This window comes from Delphinapterus leucas, chromosome 3, assembly GCF_059928025.1.
Source record: "Delphinapterus leucas isolate spDelLeu-1000000601 "Yukka" chromosome 3, BTC_Dleu_Yukka2, whole genome shotgun sequence".
In the NCBI taxonomy this organism is placed as follows: Eukaryota; Metazoa; Chordata; class Mammalia; order Artiodactyla; family Monodontidae; genus Delphinapterus; species Delphinapterus leucas.
The window spans coordinates 96956304-96975250 of NC_143131.1; the positions used below are offsets into that span (position 1 = coordinate 96956304).

At 43.9% G+C, this 18947-nt stretch overlaps 1 protein-coding gene across 1 annotated transcript in view; it reads right to left on the minus strand.

Moving 5' to 3' along the window:
* Window positions 1–1043: 1043 nt before the first annotated feature.
* SEMA6A (semaphorin 6A) overlaps window positions 1044–18947 on the minus strand; it is a 130817-nt gene continuing 112913 nt past the window's right edge. The window contains exon 19 of the mRNA XM_022590680.3: window positions 1044–6252. Within this exon, the coding sequence (XP_022446388.1) occupies window positions 5054–6252 (1199 nt within the window). The 3' untranslated portion in view covers window positions 1044–5053. The remainder of the gene's footprint in view (window positions 6253–18947) is intronic.

The following is an 18947-nucleotide window of genomic DNA, read 5'->3' on the forward strand; positions in this document are numbered from 1 at the left end:
CCCCAGACAAGAACAAAGCTGACTTCAGCAAAAGCCACCATCCCAAGTATCAGGTTGCACTGCAGGGATTGTCTACAGTGTGATCTGAGCTCCAACCGACCCGCTTGCCTCAGCCCAGATGAAGGAATTTGGGATGCCCAGCTGGGGAAGAGTGAGGCGTGTCTGCAGGCCTTCCTGTGACAGAGGATGGCAGAGTGATTTGGGGATGAAGTTTGGGAGGAGCGAGTGTCAGGTCTTTTTAGCTAGCATTACTCTAATGATATGAATGAAGAGGGCATAAAAGACAATAAATTCGTCCTTGGAAGAGTGTTCTACTGCCAGCTTTGGGATCGTGGCAAATCCTTTCACTCAATGGACCACAGCTTTCTCATTTTTTAAAATGAAAGGGTCAGACAAGCTGTTGGCCATTCTCTCCATTTGACATTTGGGTATAACCAGGCAGGGCAAACCCGTCAGTCACGTAAGAAGGAAGCTCTTCTGACCGGCAAAAGAAGGAATGGTCACAGAGCTGATTCAGTTCTGTTTCCTAAAGAATCCGAAACTGGATGTGGGGTTTTCACGCATTGCTCCTACCAATTTGGCATGCCACGTGGTACATTGCCCGGCAGCCAGCAGCCTCTTCCTGGACCATTTCCACATTACGGCCAGGTAGCTTTCTAAAGCACAAACATATGTGCTTGTGGCTTTATAGGCTCCAAATGCACTCCACTGCCCATCAGCTAAAATCCTAGCACATGGTCCACAGGCCTCTCCCGATCTGACCCCAATCCCCTTCCCAGCCCTGCTCAAGGTCCACTAAACCTTCTGTGTCCCACTCACAGCACCTTCGGCACCTTTGTACAAGTTTTCCCTTCTGCCTGCCCTAGCCGTCCAGAGAACTGATTCCGTAAGGACCAGCTCGTGTGTAGCCTCGAGCCCCAAACCTCTGGGCCTTTTCCTCAGCACTTTGTTCCTGTCTCCCAATGGCAATTACAGAGGCCGTGTCCACCTCTCCTTATAAATGAGGAGGCAGCAACTATATTCTAGTCAACTTTTGTGCCTGACAGCGCCTCGCCCTATGGGTGGGATTCAAGTAACACAATTGGAAATGAGCTATCAGAAGGTGACCATTGTAGGTGTAAATTGAGGTCCAGCCGCAGCTTCCCACACTCAAACTGACCCAAAACACTTGTAAAAAATTATTTCAGAAGGTCAAAAGTAAAATACTACAGCTGAAGACTTATTTAAATAACTGTTTTAAAAATATTCCAGAGGGGGGAAAAAAGCCCTGATCTAGGCGTTTCAAAAGGCTACCCTGCAAAATAAAAATCAAGTGTTGCATTGCACTATACCTCTGACAGTGTCTTCTGGCTTACAAGAGATGGATGCGAACAAAGAGTAAAATCCTGCACCCTCCACCCTGAAGTCACATCTGTGCAAGGATTTTTTTTTTTTTTTTTTTTTTGCGGTACGCGGGCCTCTCATTGTCGTGGCCTCTCCCATTGCGGAGCACAGGCTCCGGACGCGCAGGCTCAGCAGCCATGGCTCACGGGCCCAGCCGCTCCGCGGCATGTGGGATCTTCCCGGACCGGGGCATGAACCCGTGTCCCCTGCGTCGGCAGGCGGACTCTCAACCAGTGCGCCACCAGGGAAGCCCAGGTTCTATTTTTAGTGGACCTTACATAGTAAAATCCTAGCCTTGATCTCCTTAACTATCAAGCCTACCATAAATGTTTGATGATGAACAAGCCCATAAAAAGAAAATGCATGAAATGAATTGAGGGAGTCAACGCATGCTCTGCCTTTTAATTACCAGTGGCTTCTGCTCCGATCCTGCTCCAGGCTGGGTGCAGGCAGAGAGAACATATCAATAATTTGGGGAGCAGGGTGTGGGTATTGCAGACAAATGGTTCTAACTACATTGTGATTTATGCTTTGGAAGCCAAATAGAGATGGAGGAAAGAGGAGCACCCTAGGCAAGAAGGGGGAAATTATGAGATAAATAAAAGCATTCAGGACACAAAAGAGAATGTAGAACAGTCTTGCTTTATTACTTTTAAGTAATAAAGAGCCTTTTCCTTGCCTTTCTGTCTTTTTTTCCCTTCTTTTTTTTCTTTTTTACAACATACATTAAGTCGTGAATCAGATGTTAGGGGGTGTGGAGATGGAAGGAAAATTGGTGACATCACAATATTTTTACAACTTTACAACAAATATAAATCTGAGTTGGTTGCATCTACCAGTGTCTAGCAAGGGTGGAAAGCAAAGGCACACTCAGGTTTATGGACCCTCTCCCCACACGCTGTGGGGAGCAAAAGAAAAAGGGAAAATACTTAAATGCAGAAGACCAGCTCAATACCTGTGGGCATTTTAGGGTTAACACCACAAGTGATGGGTTGTGGGATACAGGGACTGGGGTGGAAGTTTGACACAGGACTCTGTAACACAGCTGAGGCATTGATGCCCGCACATGGGGACGAGAGAGCAGGTGTTGCACCTCAATACCCCTGGGAGTGAAGCTTGGGGGAGAAGGTAGCAGGGTGATACATACCCATCACCTTCCTAAGTTCCACATTTCTAAAGAAAATAGAAGGAAGAAGACAATATCTCTGTTCGTAGCAAAGTTTCATGGTTTCAGGGTACAGAGTTCACGGGGTGTGAACATTGATTCCACTAACAAAACAAACAAAACAAAAACATAACACAAAAATAACAAAAACCTATCCCGAACGACAGCAAAACTGCAAGGGGTGTTTGGAATAAAAGGCTGTGCACGTGCCCTTGCGACACACCCAGGTCTCACTCTGTTTATAGAGGCACCACTTTTCACAGCCAATTCAAAATTATCCCCAACTGTCTTTTTTAGAAAGTTTCTTTTTTAAGACAAAACTAAACCCAGAAGATCAAACTGGAAATGAAAAAGAGACAAAGAGACCACTAAATATACTGTTTAGCTGTTTTTAAAAAAACGATAACAACCAACAATGCTCACAGTTTACAGTATGTTGACAATTCTTTTGTTCGTGATAAGAGTAAACAAAAGTCCCTTGTGTGTGCTTGAGCTAATGAAAACCAAGGGGAAAAACACACGCCCGACCCCCTCCCCCTACAAACAGTACCCGCAAAAGGATAAAGAAATTAAAAAAAATTAAAAACCTTTTGCCCCAGTCAACGTTTTTGTAGCATCCATTGTGGTTGGCCTTGTACTTGGAGTTACTCATTAATCACAGCAGGGACCAGCCTGCCTGCATCTATTTCCATGTCATTTCTTTATGAGCATTGCACCTGTGTGCTGCGCACATGGCTTGGAGACTCCACCCAGGTGCTTGCCCAACCTCACTGCCGTGTTCTCCAGGCAGTGGACACAGCAGGAATGAGGACTGGGACGTTAGTCCCTTTTCTGCTGGCTAATGAGGATATCATCATTTTGAAATGATCTGAGAATACAAGGGAAGCAGGGAGCTCTGGAGGAAGAAAGGAGATTTGCCACCCACAACACTGGGGTCCATGCTTGGCAGCATGGCCAAAGGGTGGTTGGAGTTGGCACGACCGGAAGAATGCGTGAACCGGAGGGTGTGGTGTCGCCCAGCTTTCCCAGGCTGCAGGATTGTAACCATCACCACTGCATTCTCCTTCCATCTGCTGGACGCTAATCTTCCAGAGGGCTGGACTGGGGGTGGGGGGAGGGAGGGTTAAATAAATACCTGCATTTATTTCAAAAGGGGGAAAGTTGACATAATGACAGTTTGCAAGTGTACACAACTCAGGGTGTAAGGCACAAATTTACATGTGGAAAACAGGCTATTCACAGATGTAACCCCACGAAAAACCTGTGTGATCAAACCATTAATTGATGCAAGGTAGCAGCCAGCATATTAATTAGTTCACACGGTTGGTGGATTTTGTTTTCTGTCTCACATGCAAAGTGAAATGAGATGGCGTATCACAAGCTGGTGCCTTCACAGAAAGTAGGAACCACCGACAAAGCCATGTTGGCAGCAATGGGACGCGATGTTCCATTCTAAAAGTTCCTCTCCTGGTTGCTTTAGAAGTTAGGATCTGGAAGGACTTTTAAACTAATTACTCTTTTGCATGTTATAAGCCAGGGACCTGACCAGCAAATTTAACTGGTAGATTTAAATAAATATTCCCCTCTTAAGTTTTTCCTTTAGCTAGATATCAGTCCAAACACAAAGCTCAGAATTCCAGCTGCAACGTACTTACTCAGTGAATTTATTGTAAAAATAAACTCAATTATTCCAGTTAATGGATTTCACGTTAAATAGTTTTAACTGTCAAGGGACTTTCTGAAGAGCTGTTCAGAGGATGGTATGTGGAGAATCCTTTCCTTAAGGAAAAAAAGCGTGAAAAATAAATAGTTACTTGCGTTAACGGTCAGGTTATTTCATTAAAAGAGAGGAGCAGAAATTTATGACATAGTTGCCCAACATGGCATTCATCTGCTATAACAGAAAGCTGTAACACTGGTGGGCATTTCACAGTATCTGCGCATAGTAAACTTCTGCCCTTGTTAACGTCTGAGTTAGAATTATCAATGAATTCTTTTTAATTTTCATGATTTTTAAAAATGTATCTGTGTTTTGCAGGTTGGAACGCTAGCCCAGTTGGGCAGCGCTCGGTGCAGTCATGGACACAATGTTGCAATTGCCGTTCACGCGCGTGTGTGTGCATGTGTGCGACGTGCGCGTGCGCGCAGGCTTGCGCGCAGGCGCACACGCGGGGCTGGGTGGGTGGGTGCGTGCGTATGTGCTTTTGGCTCATGTTTGTGATGCTGATTGAAGTCTTTCGTGAGTCCGACCTGTTGCAGGGCGTGAGGGAAGAGTGAAGGAAGAGAATGGAGGTGAGTCCCGCGTCGCGAACCTTCACCGAACAGCTTGGCCCAATTTTCAAGAGCGCCCCCCCCCGCCCCCCGCGTCTCAGGGGAGGACCCAGAGTCCTGGGCGCCGCCGCGGCCGTCTTGGTCGGGTGGGTACTCAGCAGCCGAGAACCTTGCTGAGCTGAGCGGGCGCCTAGCCTTTCCTGCTGGTTCGACACCTGACCCCTCCCCCAGGGATTATGTACACGCATCGTTGGGCTTCATGGAGGTGGAAAGGGGGGCAAAGGAAGGTTTGGGGGGCACGTCTGGCTTTAACGAGGGCGTGCGCTTCAGCCCCGCCCGGGTCAGTGAGTTGTAGGCGTTGAGGCTGGGCTGCCTCGAAACAGTCACGGCCTGGCCCGAGGGCTGCGAGCTGTGCACCTGGATGGAGTCCACCCTCTGCGGGGCGGGGGGTGGGTTGTCTCCCCGGCCAAAGCTCTGGTTTCTGGAGAGGTGGGAGGAGTTGGAGGAGTTAGTATTGTTTCTTTTGAGCGTGGCGGCCTGGTGGCTTCTCGTGAGCGAGTTCGTGGGGTAGCTCCTCTTATAATCAAGCCCGTAGGACGAGGAGTGGTGCATCTCCAGCCGCTTGCTCAGGCCGTTCTGAGACAGGGAGGCTCCGGGAGGACCCAGGGAGGCCTCCCGCTGGGGGACTTTGGGGGGCAGGCTGTCCAGGTTCTCCACCAGGTTCACCCCATGGTTGGGACTCTTGCTGCTGAGATGTTCCTTGATGGTCTTATATTCCAGGGTGGCCGCCTGGTCCTCCAGCGCCAACTGGGCCACCTCGCTCATTTTGGGCTGGTCCACGTACTCGTGCTGGTAGCCCTGCTGCGTGATGGGCAGCACGACCACGCTGGGGATGTGGCTGGGGGAGGCCCGCAGGGGCAGGTCGGTGGGGATCACGGGGGAGCCCATGGGGGGCATGTCCTTGGTGCAGGCGTTGATGAGGTTCTGGTTCCTTTCCCACTCGCGGCTGCCGCGGTTGGGCTTGCGCTTCTGCTGCAGCGTCGGGGTGGACTCTGGGGTAGGCAGGGCGGCCAGGTCCAGGTGGTGCTGGTCAGCCTTGATGAGCATCTTAGCGGTGTTGCTGGGAGTGGCGAGCTTGCCGTTGTGCATGAGTGGCGTGAGGATGGCCTCCGGCTTGGGGTCTTTGGACTGGGTGTCCCCAAAGAGGCCGCTGAGCTTGGTGACGCTGCTCATGGAGCCGCGGCGCGAGTGGGCGAGCTCCTTCTCCTTGCGGTGCACGGAGGACACGTCTTTGCGACGGTGATCGCAGACGCAGTAGACGATGATGCCCGAGAAGACGGCTCCCATGACAAAAGCCAGAATGACCGCAATGGCCAGGAGGGTGACAGGAACGAGCTGGTCGTGGCCTTTGAGATAACTCTCCCGAATCACTCCTGCAAAATACATCGCATATGGTGTTAAGAAATGAAAGCAGACCGTGAGGCGGATTTTTGTTTGGCATGCACCCAGTTAATTAATAACAGTAATAAGTGAGAATAGCACCTCCGCAGAACTCGTCTTCAAGACACCGTTTGCCAAACGTTAGCTAATTAATCCTCCCCACCCCACCCCCAGCTATGTAAATAGACTTCAATTGTTGCCCTCTTTGTGTTCTAAGAGTGTTTCCCCCTCTTTTCAAGTACAGGCTCTTTCTACTTTGCTTCACTCCGTGGAATATGGAAGTTTTTCCTTTCTAAAATTTATCCTTCTTTCCCTCTCATCTCTTTTCAATCTTCCCGGTCCTAAAACCGCGAGATATTTTGAGTCTGGGGGAATAGGCAACAATTTTATGCATGTTAAATGAACAAATTGCACACCACTCCAGGCTTCCAGGGACTTCGCTGATGACTTCCTGTGGGCAACATGGCCTCTATCTGGAGAAAAGCTGGTTAGCATTTCAACCAATTGGGGGAAAGACAGGGTGTATCATTTATAGTGTAAGAGAATAGCTAAAATGCACAGATTACAAATATTTATGCTGATTTTGCATCACTTCTACAAGGGAGAAAAAAAACCGTTGCACACTCAATTTCAGATAAATATGCTAAATGTTTGAATGAAGCTCTTCCCTTACTTGAGCTGAAAGAATATTTAGAAAAATAGACCATTTGGGCTCCTGTAGTGAGTTTGAGAAGTGTCAGGTATCATTATTACAGCTAGAGTTTGTTGTCACGGTGAAATTCTTCAGCAGAGCTAGTCTCTTCAGTTTAATAAAAATTATGTGGCTCTACCTGTCAATAATCTTACACTACGTAAACCAAGATGCTGTGTTTCTGAAGAAAGTGGCTTTCCCTGTTCCTGCTTAATTAGCCACCAAGCTGAGACTCTAATCAAATGCAAACACTGAAGCTTTTATTTTTTAATACCAAGTGAGAATACACATCACAATTGTCAGATCTTAAGTGCTTGAGGCAGTAGCTAAAAAAATAAAATCTCAAATACCTCAATTCCTGCCTCCGGAGAGTGAAAGAACATGAATACATTAGAGGCTCTGCATGGGCTGAGGAAATGTAAACATTGTTCCTATTATGGAAATGATAGTAAGACAGAAAATGTACCTTCTCTGGTCTCAGGAGACACATTTTTCATCGACTAAATCAACTCTTTCTGGAATATGTTTAATGTGTTTTACTGGCAGATATCAGTGGCATAGAATTAGAATGAAATGAAATAAAAATCTCTATCCCTTCCCAAACCCACAACACACAGCCCTTACACTTCTGCTGAAATGCTTTGTGTCACAGCTGAGACCTTGAAGAAATGCAGCTTTGTCACGGAGTTTTTCTGCTAAAATATTTTGATTGGTGAAGCAGTGGTTTTAAATCTCAGAAACCTTAGCCTGAAGAAGAAAACGTTCTCTTTCTCTTTTCTTTGTGAACTCTCCTCCTCCCCCCAGTTGTGACATCACAGTTGGTTGCTGTGGAAATGATTGTCCTGTGACAAAGGATTGTGACTTCAGGTGGGGGGATAAATAGAAGCAGCAAATATCTCTTGAGAAATAAAGATTCTGTGATTAAACAAATGCCCTTGGTAGTGAAGGGCAGAGGAGGTAATTCACCCCAGGGAAAAGATAGTAAGACACTGAATAATTTCCGTATGTGACACTTGTCAAATATTTCAAGATTTATCTTCATGAACTTTTAAGGGGTAGAAACTGAGAAGCAAAAACGAGCAGGAAATTCAGCTGTAACTCACACCTTATGTGTTGTGGAGCTCCCCAAACAGTGGGGTGTCTTGTATCCAAATATGTTTTAATACCTAGTCACCAAGGAACTGTGCCAATGAGAATTTCTTCCTTAAATTTGCATTTCCTTGTTGTAATGCTAAAATAGCAACTGATTTTCTTTCAATTTTGGTTTTGAGTGTTTCTACTTAACATCATTTTTAACCACCTACATATGATGGCACAAAAAATGTACACCTGTGAATAAAATGGGTTTAATTTTGCTTATTGGTGATGTCACCGATGCGGGGTACTAAATTTTTTCATAGCAGTGGGTATTTCGTGGGTCCCTTCCAGCCAACTGTATTTATGGGGGCTGAGCCTCCCCAGTAGATTCATACTTGTGATAGGTAGTTATCTACAATTGACTTTAGGATTTTACAATTTAAATTACCATCTCAACAAGAGAACTATAGAAAGCCGGAGGCTAGAGCAATCCATTTGTTTCATTTATTGTTTAATTGGGAGAACTCCAAAATTTTAAAGTTTATCTATTGCTTCTTTACTTTTAGCTCCCGAATAATTTTCTTTCATGTCTGAAGGTCCTTAACTGTCTTAGACTCATAGACCCCACTCGCTCTTTCACTGGTAAAAACTCTTTTAGTGGATGCTATTTGAGTTCAGGTTTCTGGTTGTTAACAAATCAAGCAGGGTATGACCTTTGAGAAAAATAGTGTCTCAGATGGCTTTCTCTGGCTCATTTTGTTATGTAAATAGTGTCCTTAAAAATCTTTCTGCATGTACATCCCTCTTGCTTATAGCTGATTCACTTTGTTATAAAGCAGAAAATAACACACCATTGTAAAGCAATTATACTCCAGTAAAGATGTTAAAAAAACCAACCAACCAAACAAAAAACCTTTCTGCATTTCTTCGGCTTTGAGATATCTACCGTGAAGCAGGTGGCTTCCCTCATCCACCTGTGCACATTCAGAAACCCCACATCCAAAATTAGAAACAGATCAGAGATTAAGTTGAAAGTCAAGAAGATAAGACGTTAAAAGTTATTTTTGGAAAATGCCTTCCAAACTGAAAGCTTTCTACTTATATCATGAAAAAGGGCAAATGATTAAATCAACTTTTTGCCAATGGTCACTGCCCAGGCTTGAACACACCAGACTTGTCAGTGAGGCTGGGGGTAGTGCAACACTAGAGCTCTCCAAAGGCCTGGAGTTTTAAGCTCCCATTTACTGTTGGGTGACCTTTGGGCAAATGACTTAACGTCTCTGAGCCTCAGTTTTTCCCATCTGTAATGTGGGGTTAACACACTTAATGCCTTACTGTGTAGTTACAAGAATCAGTTTAAATAATGATCAAGAAAGAGCTTAAGTGCTGTAGTTTGCTGGACAAATCTAAAGGTCAGAGGAAGCCACAAAAGAGAAATGGTGGGTTAGTAGTTCACCGAGGGCTTAAGAGTAACAGTCATAGGCTTCGCCATTAGAATCCATTTGCTATAGGTCTCCCAGGGGAGGGATAGACCTGTTCTTTCCAGCTTCAAACGTTCAGCTGTCCAAATGTTGCCAAAGGGTTGCCAGAGGTCGATGAGGCAACATCAGGGAACATGTACCTCTGTTTCAGGACTGCCTATAGGTCCTGAGTTTTGAAATAAGTAAAACAACAACAGTGGGAAATGCTGAGCAAAACGCAGAGATTATATACTCCTAGTGGAGGAATAATAACCCTGCAGTCAGCTCCTTGAGGGCAGGGACCATATTTTATATGCATTTATAATCCTAACCATCCCCAGGGCTCTTAGGTCGGACACTTAATAAGTGATTATTAAAGAAATGGGTTTGCAGTACATTGTAGAGACATGTTTTTAAATGGACTTCTAAATTTGCTGGGTCATCTTTGGAGTGACTATGTATAACCTTGCTTCTGAAATCACAGAAACATATCTCTAATCATACAACAGAATATAATCATACTAACATCCATTAGGCAAAAGAATCTATACAGATGCTCAGTATGTATTCAAAATAATAATAGGATAAACTTTTTTAAAAATGAAAAGACATTTGTTCTGGGATAATTCCACAAGAGAGGGTGAGGGTAAATGGGTTATTTGTAACAACTGAGTGCTCCAGTAGAATTGACTAATTCAAAACAAATGCCTCTTTACAAAGGGCTGGGGCTGGAGAAACATCATTGCTTCAGGTGCTGCGATGAAACCCTGGGGAAGTGGAGGGCCTTTGTACGGTGGTATACTCCCTCCCCACGGTCCCCCACTGTAGAGGGGGAAAGTTGGCTCCACCCTGGGCTGTTGAAATGCCTTTCTCCACCAACCCCTGGGCCTTCTGCTGTCACCAATTGAAAATGGGGCATTAGTAATGAAAACAGTATCTGAAAAACCCTTTGCATTGATTAATTAACCGCCAGCTATTTCTCACCAGTCATGAGGCGCTAAATGGTTATTCTTTCCACCTTCCTATTGCAGGAAGCAAGACACACAATGGCATAGAGATTTCTCTGAAATCATGCCTTAAATTGGCAGAACTGAGAAAGAATAGAATATCCACTTTTGTTTTTTCCTCTGAGGTGAGAGAGTTTTCAGATGCTGCTAGAAGGAGGTCTCGGAGGGGCAGTTTGAAGCTCTTTAGAGGCTGAAGCGATGAAAAGATTACGAACAACCCCGCCCTCCAGGCCCTACAATATGTAATTCAAAATAAGAACAATTATAAACTGCAAAGTAAGAGGAAACCCAACACAGTTCTGGTTTTTCCTACGATGACTATATCAATGCACTCTGAAATTTCACACATCAAATTCTTTATTTAAATAATGGGTTTTGGTAGCTCGCAGGTACTCTGCTGTTGTCTCTAGTCTGCACAGGGAGCCCAGTGCCAGGCTCTGGGACAACATACCTCAGAAAATATGCTCTCCTAACTCAGGGCTCGATGGTGACGTTCTTGGTGCCTTGACTGTCACTCTCCTGGACTAATAAGGTTTGGGTGGCAAGCATCTTGCAGCAAACATTTACTAAGCACAGATGAAAGTACTGTGCTGGGTTTTGGGGAGACAAAGGTGAAGGAGGCACAAACCCTGTGATCCAGTCGGGGAGAAGGTAGGTGCGCACACATCAACTACATCCAAAGTGCGGAAACGTCATGAGATGCATTGCTTCTACCTAATATGGATGGGCAAAGGCTTTACATAGGAGGTGACATTTGAGCTAAGTCTAAAGGGTGCATAGGATGTCAGCTCAAGTGGAGACAGCGACAAGAACCAAGGCATGGAGGGGAGGAAAGTGAAGGCTGTGTTCAGTAATGGCCAGTGGTCCAACTTCCTTCTAGTCTCTTAGCTGTAGGCACCAGCCTCTCTGCTGCATTCACACTTGCTTCTGGGCTTTCACACAGGCTGCTCCCTCTGCCGGGAATATCCCTGCTTACCTCCCATCCCACTGACCTTCTCCTTTAGGTCTCAGCTTCCATGAGGAAGCCTTCTCCAACTCCCTCAAGCCAGTTTAGCTCTTCCTTCTTTCTGTAAGTGTCCCCAGAGCTCTGCACCTCTCTATCCTAAAATCATCAAGGAGAGATTTCCTGCTGAACCCCCAGGCATAAAGGTGCTCAGTAAATAGCTGTTAAATAAATAGTACATGAATGCATGAATGAATGAGTACTTGCAGGGGAAAACTAGGAGTGAGTGCTAAACACCATTTGGAAGCAGGCTGTGAAAAGCCATGAAAGTCTGAAAAAGATATTTAGAAGACATGTCAGTTTTGGAAGGAAAGTTATTGGTTAATTTACCTGTCATTTCAATGGTCTTCTTGCTTGAGAAAGCTGACCATCGAGTCAGAGCGGGCTTCAGCTTACTCTGTTTCACATTGAATCCATTATTGAAAAAAATACAGGCTTCAAAGAGTCAGTACCTTTGCATCAAAAGCACAGCCAGTCTACTTGAATTTATTATTACTGTTATTAAAATTAAGACTCTGTCTTCAACTGTACTTATCCCCTGCATCATACAGACATACCTGGGAGATGTTATCTGTCCTATGAAAAAATGAAGCCAAACAGACAAAGAAAAATACATGAAATCTATTGCACCTATTAAAGTAAGTCCCAAGGAAGAGCCCTACCCATCCCCATCCCAGTTACCTTGCTAAGTACGTGAGGCCTTAGGCAGACAGTACCTTGAAATGGTTAAGTGCACACTTTCCTCTCTCACCCCTGTTCACTGGACTGCCTGTGTCAGAGCTGCTGTGATATGATGGATGTGTCTGTCGCCATAGTGAAGTGATTAATAGGCATCTGTGTAAAGCGGACCTGGTGACCACAAAGACAACAAAGCCCCTCTGTGTCCTTTAGAGAAATATGCAAAGGCAAAAAGGAGGATGGACATTTCCTCCATCGTAGAGCCAGAGTGGGGTTCGTGTTGGGTCTGAGAGCTAAGAAGGATGGCAAAATACCAAGAAAAGCCCTGGAGTGGGATGCCCTAAAAATAGACTCTTGATTCTGCTTTGTAGTAAGACAAGCCTGTAATTCCCTTGAAATCCTCATAACAACTTGGGTGGATGGAATCTAACAACCCCATCTTTCTTGTTTGAAAATCTTATTGCAACAAAATACCAGCCTCACAGTCCTGCAAGGCAGTACGAGTGAATGAACGAGTCACGGGCCAAGCATCACCCTGCTAACCACAGAGGGCCTGCTGTAATCCCTATTAAAGAGAGAAAAAAGCAAATAGGGGGAAAACCCTAACTGGAGACAATTTATCCTCAAAGCCACACCCCAGCCCACGGAGATGACCACACGGGAAGTGCAGTGGGAGCTCTCTGTGGTTATCTCGGCAGGAAGCAGCCTTCTCCTCGTCTTACTGCATAATGCGAACCAGATGGCTTAGAAATGAGCTGAACTGCCAGCAGCCGTGGAAATGGACTCAGAGTTTATAACTCAAACTTTCCTTTTTCTTTTATTTTCAATTTTTTTTTTCCCCCCTGGCAGGCTGAAGATTAGGTGCCGGGAGGGGCCGTCGTCTTCAAGATGTATCAAGTTAATGACTGACCATGCCAAAGTAGAGGCAGCTTCCTGGCTGTTTAATATCCTTAGTTCAGAAGCTATTTTAAAACTCATAAATTGAAATAATACTGACTGTGGTTGTCTGCAGATGAATTCACTTCCATTTCTATCACCTTTGAAACCGATACATTTTTACTTGTTGTTGGGATGCCATCACAAGAGGGAACGGGGGGAATGAGCATACAACTTCATTTTTCCCTCTGTGCCAGTGGGAGTTCTGGGTTCACTGTTCCTCCTCGGCTCCACTGCTTTAGACTCGGCACTGCCAGGGGGGAGTGCTACACCCAGAGTGGAGATTGAGGTCTAGACTGGGGGTCATGATGAGATCATTTAAAAAAGCCATGCTCTGGAATGTTGATCTGTGGTTCCATGTGTTAGGACTGTCACTGTCTTTGTAAAGGTAATGACTATTTCAGATGGGCAAAGTTTTAAGCAGAATTTGCATGGTTTATCTTCCTTCCTTTTGGGGCTTTCTTTCTAATAAGGCTAGAAACCCAACATCTAAATAGGTTTTGAAACCAGACAAAGCATTTCTGTTTTCCAGCTTCCTGGTCCCATCTTCGTTTGCTCTCTTAAGAGGCATCAAAGCTACAAAATAGGGAAGTGGATCTCCTTATAAAATTGTGAAAATTCAGGTGATTCTTTGGATTATTTGCAGTGCTTTGATTTTTTTTTTCTCTGCCAAATGAAGATAAAACAAATATGAGGAAATAGGTTTGTTTGAATATTCCTAAAACTTTAACTTGCTGGAAATATAGTTCTTGGGATCTGGGTTATAGATGGGGCTGGGTATTATTGGTTAAGAATGTAAATCTTGAGGTCATAAAGACCTGGGTTTAAGTCTTGGATCTATAAGTAACTAGCTGTATGATCTTGGGCATTGTGCAGGACACATGTTAATGCTCAATTAATAATGTAAGGGGAGTGTTTCTAGAATTTCTGACAAGTTACCTGCCTTCTGCATGGTCTCAGATAGGCTATTTTGATGGAACGCTTTGGTTGGGTACAAGTGTATTAGCCAAGAATGGAGAAATAAGGATTTAAAAATACAACAAAATCTTGGAAAGTGACCTTAAATAACATAGCCCATACAACTTGGAAGGTGTCCTAAATCAGTATTACTCAGCGTCAGCATCACCAGGAACTTGTTAGAAATACAAATCCTTGGGTCCTACTCAGACCTTCTGAATCTGAATCTCTGGAGATTGGGTTCCGAAATCTATGTTTTAATATGGCCTCCAGATGATTTGTATGTTCACTAAAGCTTGAGAGGCACTGCCCTAAATGATATGAATAATATTCCAGAAAACAGCATCAAGGTGTTATGCTTTAAAGTCCAACCCCAGACACCACTGAGGCAGTGTATAGCCAGACTTTCAAAATTATTTGTAAAAAAAATGAATAAATAGTCTTCCTTGATGTTCACTGAAGTGTGACTCTTTAGTGGGTCTCGTGTATGACATTTTCTTGCAGTTGCCGTATTCTGACAAAGAATACAAAATGGATAAGGTTTTATTGGAGAGACAAATACATCCCTAACACTTTCCCTTGGTACCTGACAAAAGCTTGACATACGGCCTAAAATGTTGTACCACTACTTCTGTAACAGAATCAACCCAATATGCCAGAGCGAAAAGCTGCTGGAAAAATGCACATGGTCTCTTTATTTGCCTCAGCATAAAGACAGGGGAATTGTTGATGCTCCCCAACTCTGTCGCAGGGGCCGTCAGGTAGTGGGTGGTACTAGAGAGCCCAGTCAGGACTGAGTCCCAAGGACAGAAGAAGCAGAAGCTTGGTAGGAACTCACTATTGGATAGAGCAACCTCCTTTAAAGCTTGCATCACATGTCACCTTGAAGTCAACTCCACTCAAGCAATGCACAGCCATCGAGCAACATCTGATAATGATTCAGGGGATCTTTTCCCTTAGCCCCCCATGATCAGACAAGAGAATAAGAAACTCAGGAAGATTCTTTTCCTTTCTTTTCTGGATGGAAGGAGGGACCCGAGCTCATGTTTCATTCCCCATATTAAGGTCCTGCTTTAGAGTAATAAAAATGCCTGGTACAAAAGTGCCCTCAGCGGAGCTCCGTGCTTACACATCTGCTGAGTTGAACTGAATCTGCAAATCCATAGAATTACATAAGACATTTTAAGTTACATTAAATTTCTGCTGTGTGCTTTTAAATCATGGAGTGCAAGACCCATCATCACTTACGGTGTATTTATTACCTTAACAAAATGTCAGATGATTGTGTCCAGTGTTATCTATGATTTAAGAATAATAAGAGGCTGTAGGACTGGAAACAACAAGCTCTAATATGTCCAAAAGGTTAGGCATAACGCAGTTCGCTGCCTTATAAATTTCTTGACATCATTTTCCCTTCTAATAAAGCATTGTCAGTGGTGACTATACTGAACTTCCATTATTTCTATACAGTTCATAATGGCTGCCCCTGCCTTTAGCGAAGAAATCTAATTGCAGATACATATTTGAAAAAGAGTGCATCTTTTAAAAAATACAAATTTTAAAAATAATTGCAGTGGGAAGTTCCTGTTATCCCGTTAAAAAGGAATCTCTTCACAAAGATAACGCCCAATTGTAGACTTACAAGAGCTTAAGAAATACTCATTAAGGATGACAAACCTTCATACCGCCCATAATTAGCTTTCTGACACCGATTAAGAGCTGTGTACTCTGTACCCAGTATATGTGAATTTATCCAACTGCGTTTCACTAGTAGACTCCAGGGCCTTTCTACCACTAAAGTGCTGGGAGACTGACCTCTGATACCGTTCTTACAGGTCTGCTCAGGCCCGCAGTGCAGTCCATGTGCTTTGCAGGACTTCACTTGTTTATTACTTGCACAGCCTGTGTCTCCCCGGGACCAGCGAGTGGACACAGCTCTTCTGTCCTCTTTCTCTCTATGGCAATGGCATGAATTATGTATTCTGAGCAACTCTTGCAGCTTTTAAGGCCATTCTCATGTATAATGTCAAGAAAAGAGAGGCTGTCCGCAAGAGATTTCCCAGTTTCCACTCTTTTGCCCTTGCTAGACTACTTTGTTGGTGGAGCAGCAAGGTTTGCAAAGTAAAACTTGTGTGTTACAAGCATTATTTTTTAACTCCAAGAAACGAGGCTATCAGAAAGACAGTTTTGAGACAAAGCTAATATTATTTTCCCATTATTACACATGCTCCAAAATATATGTCGACTCTTCACAATTTTATTGTTAGGACAAAACAAATTTGAGATGAACACAGTGCAGCTGAACCAATTAAAGAGCACATTTTTTTTTTTTTTTTTTGCGGTACGCGGGCCTCTCACCGTTGTGGCCTCTCCCGTTGCGGAGCACAGGCTCCGGACGCGCAGGCTCAGCGGCCATGGCTCACGGGCCTAAGCCGCTCCGCGGCATGTGGGGTCTTCCCGGACGGGGGCACAAACCCGCGTCCCCCGCATCGGCAGGCGGACTCTCAACCACTGCGCCACCAGGGAAGCCCTAAAGAGCACATTTTTAACTACACCAGATGTTCAGTTAATATGATCATGCCTAACCTAGTCCCTGTAGTCCTTGAAAGTTCCATTAAGCTGTCAGAAAACTTTGTCATTTGTGTGTGTTTTTGTGCAAAAGATAGGAGGGAATGGGAAAAAAAAAAAAAGACTGAAGGAAAAGGGTGGGAGCAAAATGAATTCATGTCAAGGGTGATGTGGCTTGAAAAAGTGGCTACAGATTAAAGTAAGTAGCACATTTAGAAGGTGAATTGATTTTTTTTAATACCCCAAGGTTTAAGTTGCTGATTTTAAAAGAAAAAATTAAAGTCTCTATAATCATAATTTAAGTTCTTCATTTTTTTTGAGAAAATGATGTTAGGCAAAGAGAAAAGGGTTTAACTAGTATCTCTAGGAAAGAAAATTCAAATACTGGTGTTCAGATTCAGGCAGGCAGGGAGATGAAACAGCTTTCTACATGGCTGACATTTAACTTTTTTTTTTTTTTTTTTTGCGGTATGCGGGCCTCTCACTGTTGTGGCCTCTCCCGTTGCGGAGCACAGGCTCTGGACGTGCAGGCTCAGCGGCCATGGCTCACGGGCCCAGCCGCTCTGTGGCACATGGGATCTTCCCGGACCGGGGCATGAACCCGTGTCCCCTGCATTGGCAGGCTGACTCTCAACCACTGCGCCATCAGGGAAGCCCTGACATTTAACTTTATTTTTCTTCTACCCTTTCCACAATAATCTCATCAAGACCTTAGATAAATTCAGCAAGTTGTCAAGAGGATGCAAAGTTAATTAGATCAAATCTACGTCTCTGCCCACACTGCTGAAAGAACAATTACAGCCGACCACGTGGGCATCCTCCCCGCCACACGCTCACAGGGAAACTTGCATGTCTTCCAGTAGAGAGCCCAGCACCTGACCTCACAATCTATCATTTTCCTGGGTGCCTCAAAGAAAAGCCAGAGACTGCAAATAGATTCCTTTTCTGGTAGGTGATAAAGAAATATTAATTTAGTAAACAAATAAATGGTGGCACCCTGGATTATATTAGCATTTCTTTCTCAGTCTCTCCACCAATTTCAAAATCTGTTCTGGATGAAAAGTCTGCCATGTGCCCTGCACCCCAGTGTTTTAACTAAAGTGATAGAGAAGGCTGAGTCTGGAGTTGAGCTTGCTTGGGGCTTTACCTAGGATAGAGCTCTTAGCTTGGCAAGGATCATCTACAGAAAATGCCAGTGATGTGTGGAAACACACTTTAGATCCAAAATTGATGCAAGATTCCACCTCCCAAGCTTATTGTGTGTACGTGCAATTAACCATCTAATATTGAATAATCAATTTATTATATATCTGTCATCTGTCAATCTCTTGACCTCTGTATTTCCTTCCCTACCACCCATCTTCCTTCGTATCACCCACTGCTTACAGGTAAAGCCAAAACCCCTTAGCATGACTTATAATCTCAATTCCCTTTCTGGCCCTTTTAAATGCTTCTCTTACTCTCAGACTTCACTCTGCCCCACTGCTAGCCAGGATGTCACCTGTGTGTACCCCCTGCTAAACTGCAAGCTCCTTGAGTGCAGGGCTTATGTTGGATCAGATCAGTGTGTACTGTAGCATTCAGCAGAAGGCTTATATGTAGCGCATGTTTGCTGAACGTCTGTTGAATGAATGAAGAAAGAAGTGAACAAACGTTGCCATTTTGCCTTTCTTTGAGACTAGGGTTATCGTTACCATTATTACATTTTCTCTTAAATTAACTATTAAATTAACTATTATTTTCTAGTGCTCTGATTCCAGCTCATATCCTTCAAAGTTGTGGAAATGAGAAATGAAAACAAAGGCAGCCATATAATTGAAGAAGAAAAATAACCCCATATAGTTTACATAACTGTTGATAAAAACCTGAGGTTAAATTAAAATTAGAAAGAAACAGTAGTTTTAATCATACCCTTGTTTAGGAACAGTTTGACTTCTAAGCCTTCTTCACTTAAAAGTGGTATTTGGAAGCTTGCTTTCAGTGATAATTTTTAAAATTACTCTGACATATTTCAAACGCATATACAACTTGTAGTGATATTTCTCTGGCATTAAATACAATGATAATATTTTTCACAGAATGAAATCTTTACTTCAATTCCTCTTATATGGATTATTTTAGATTTTCTAAGAGTTGAAGGGCAAATGTAGACTAGAGATTAGATCTTATATACTCACTGGAGAAGTTATGAGCAACCTCTTCAGTAGGATTGCCAGGTAGCAAATAAATATACAGAACTCCTGGTTAAATTTCAACTTCAGATACATAATAATGTTTTAGTATAAGTATGTCCCGTGCAGTAGATGGGGCA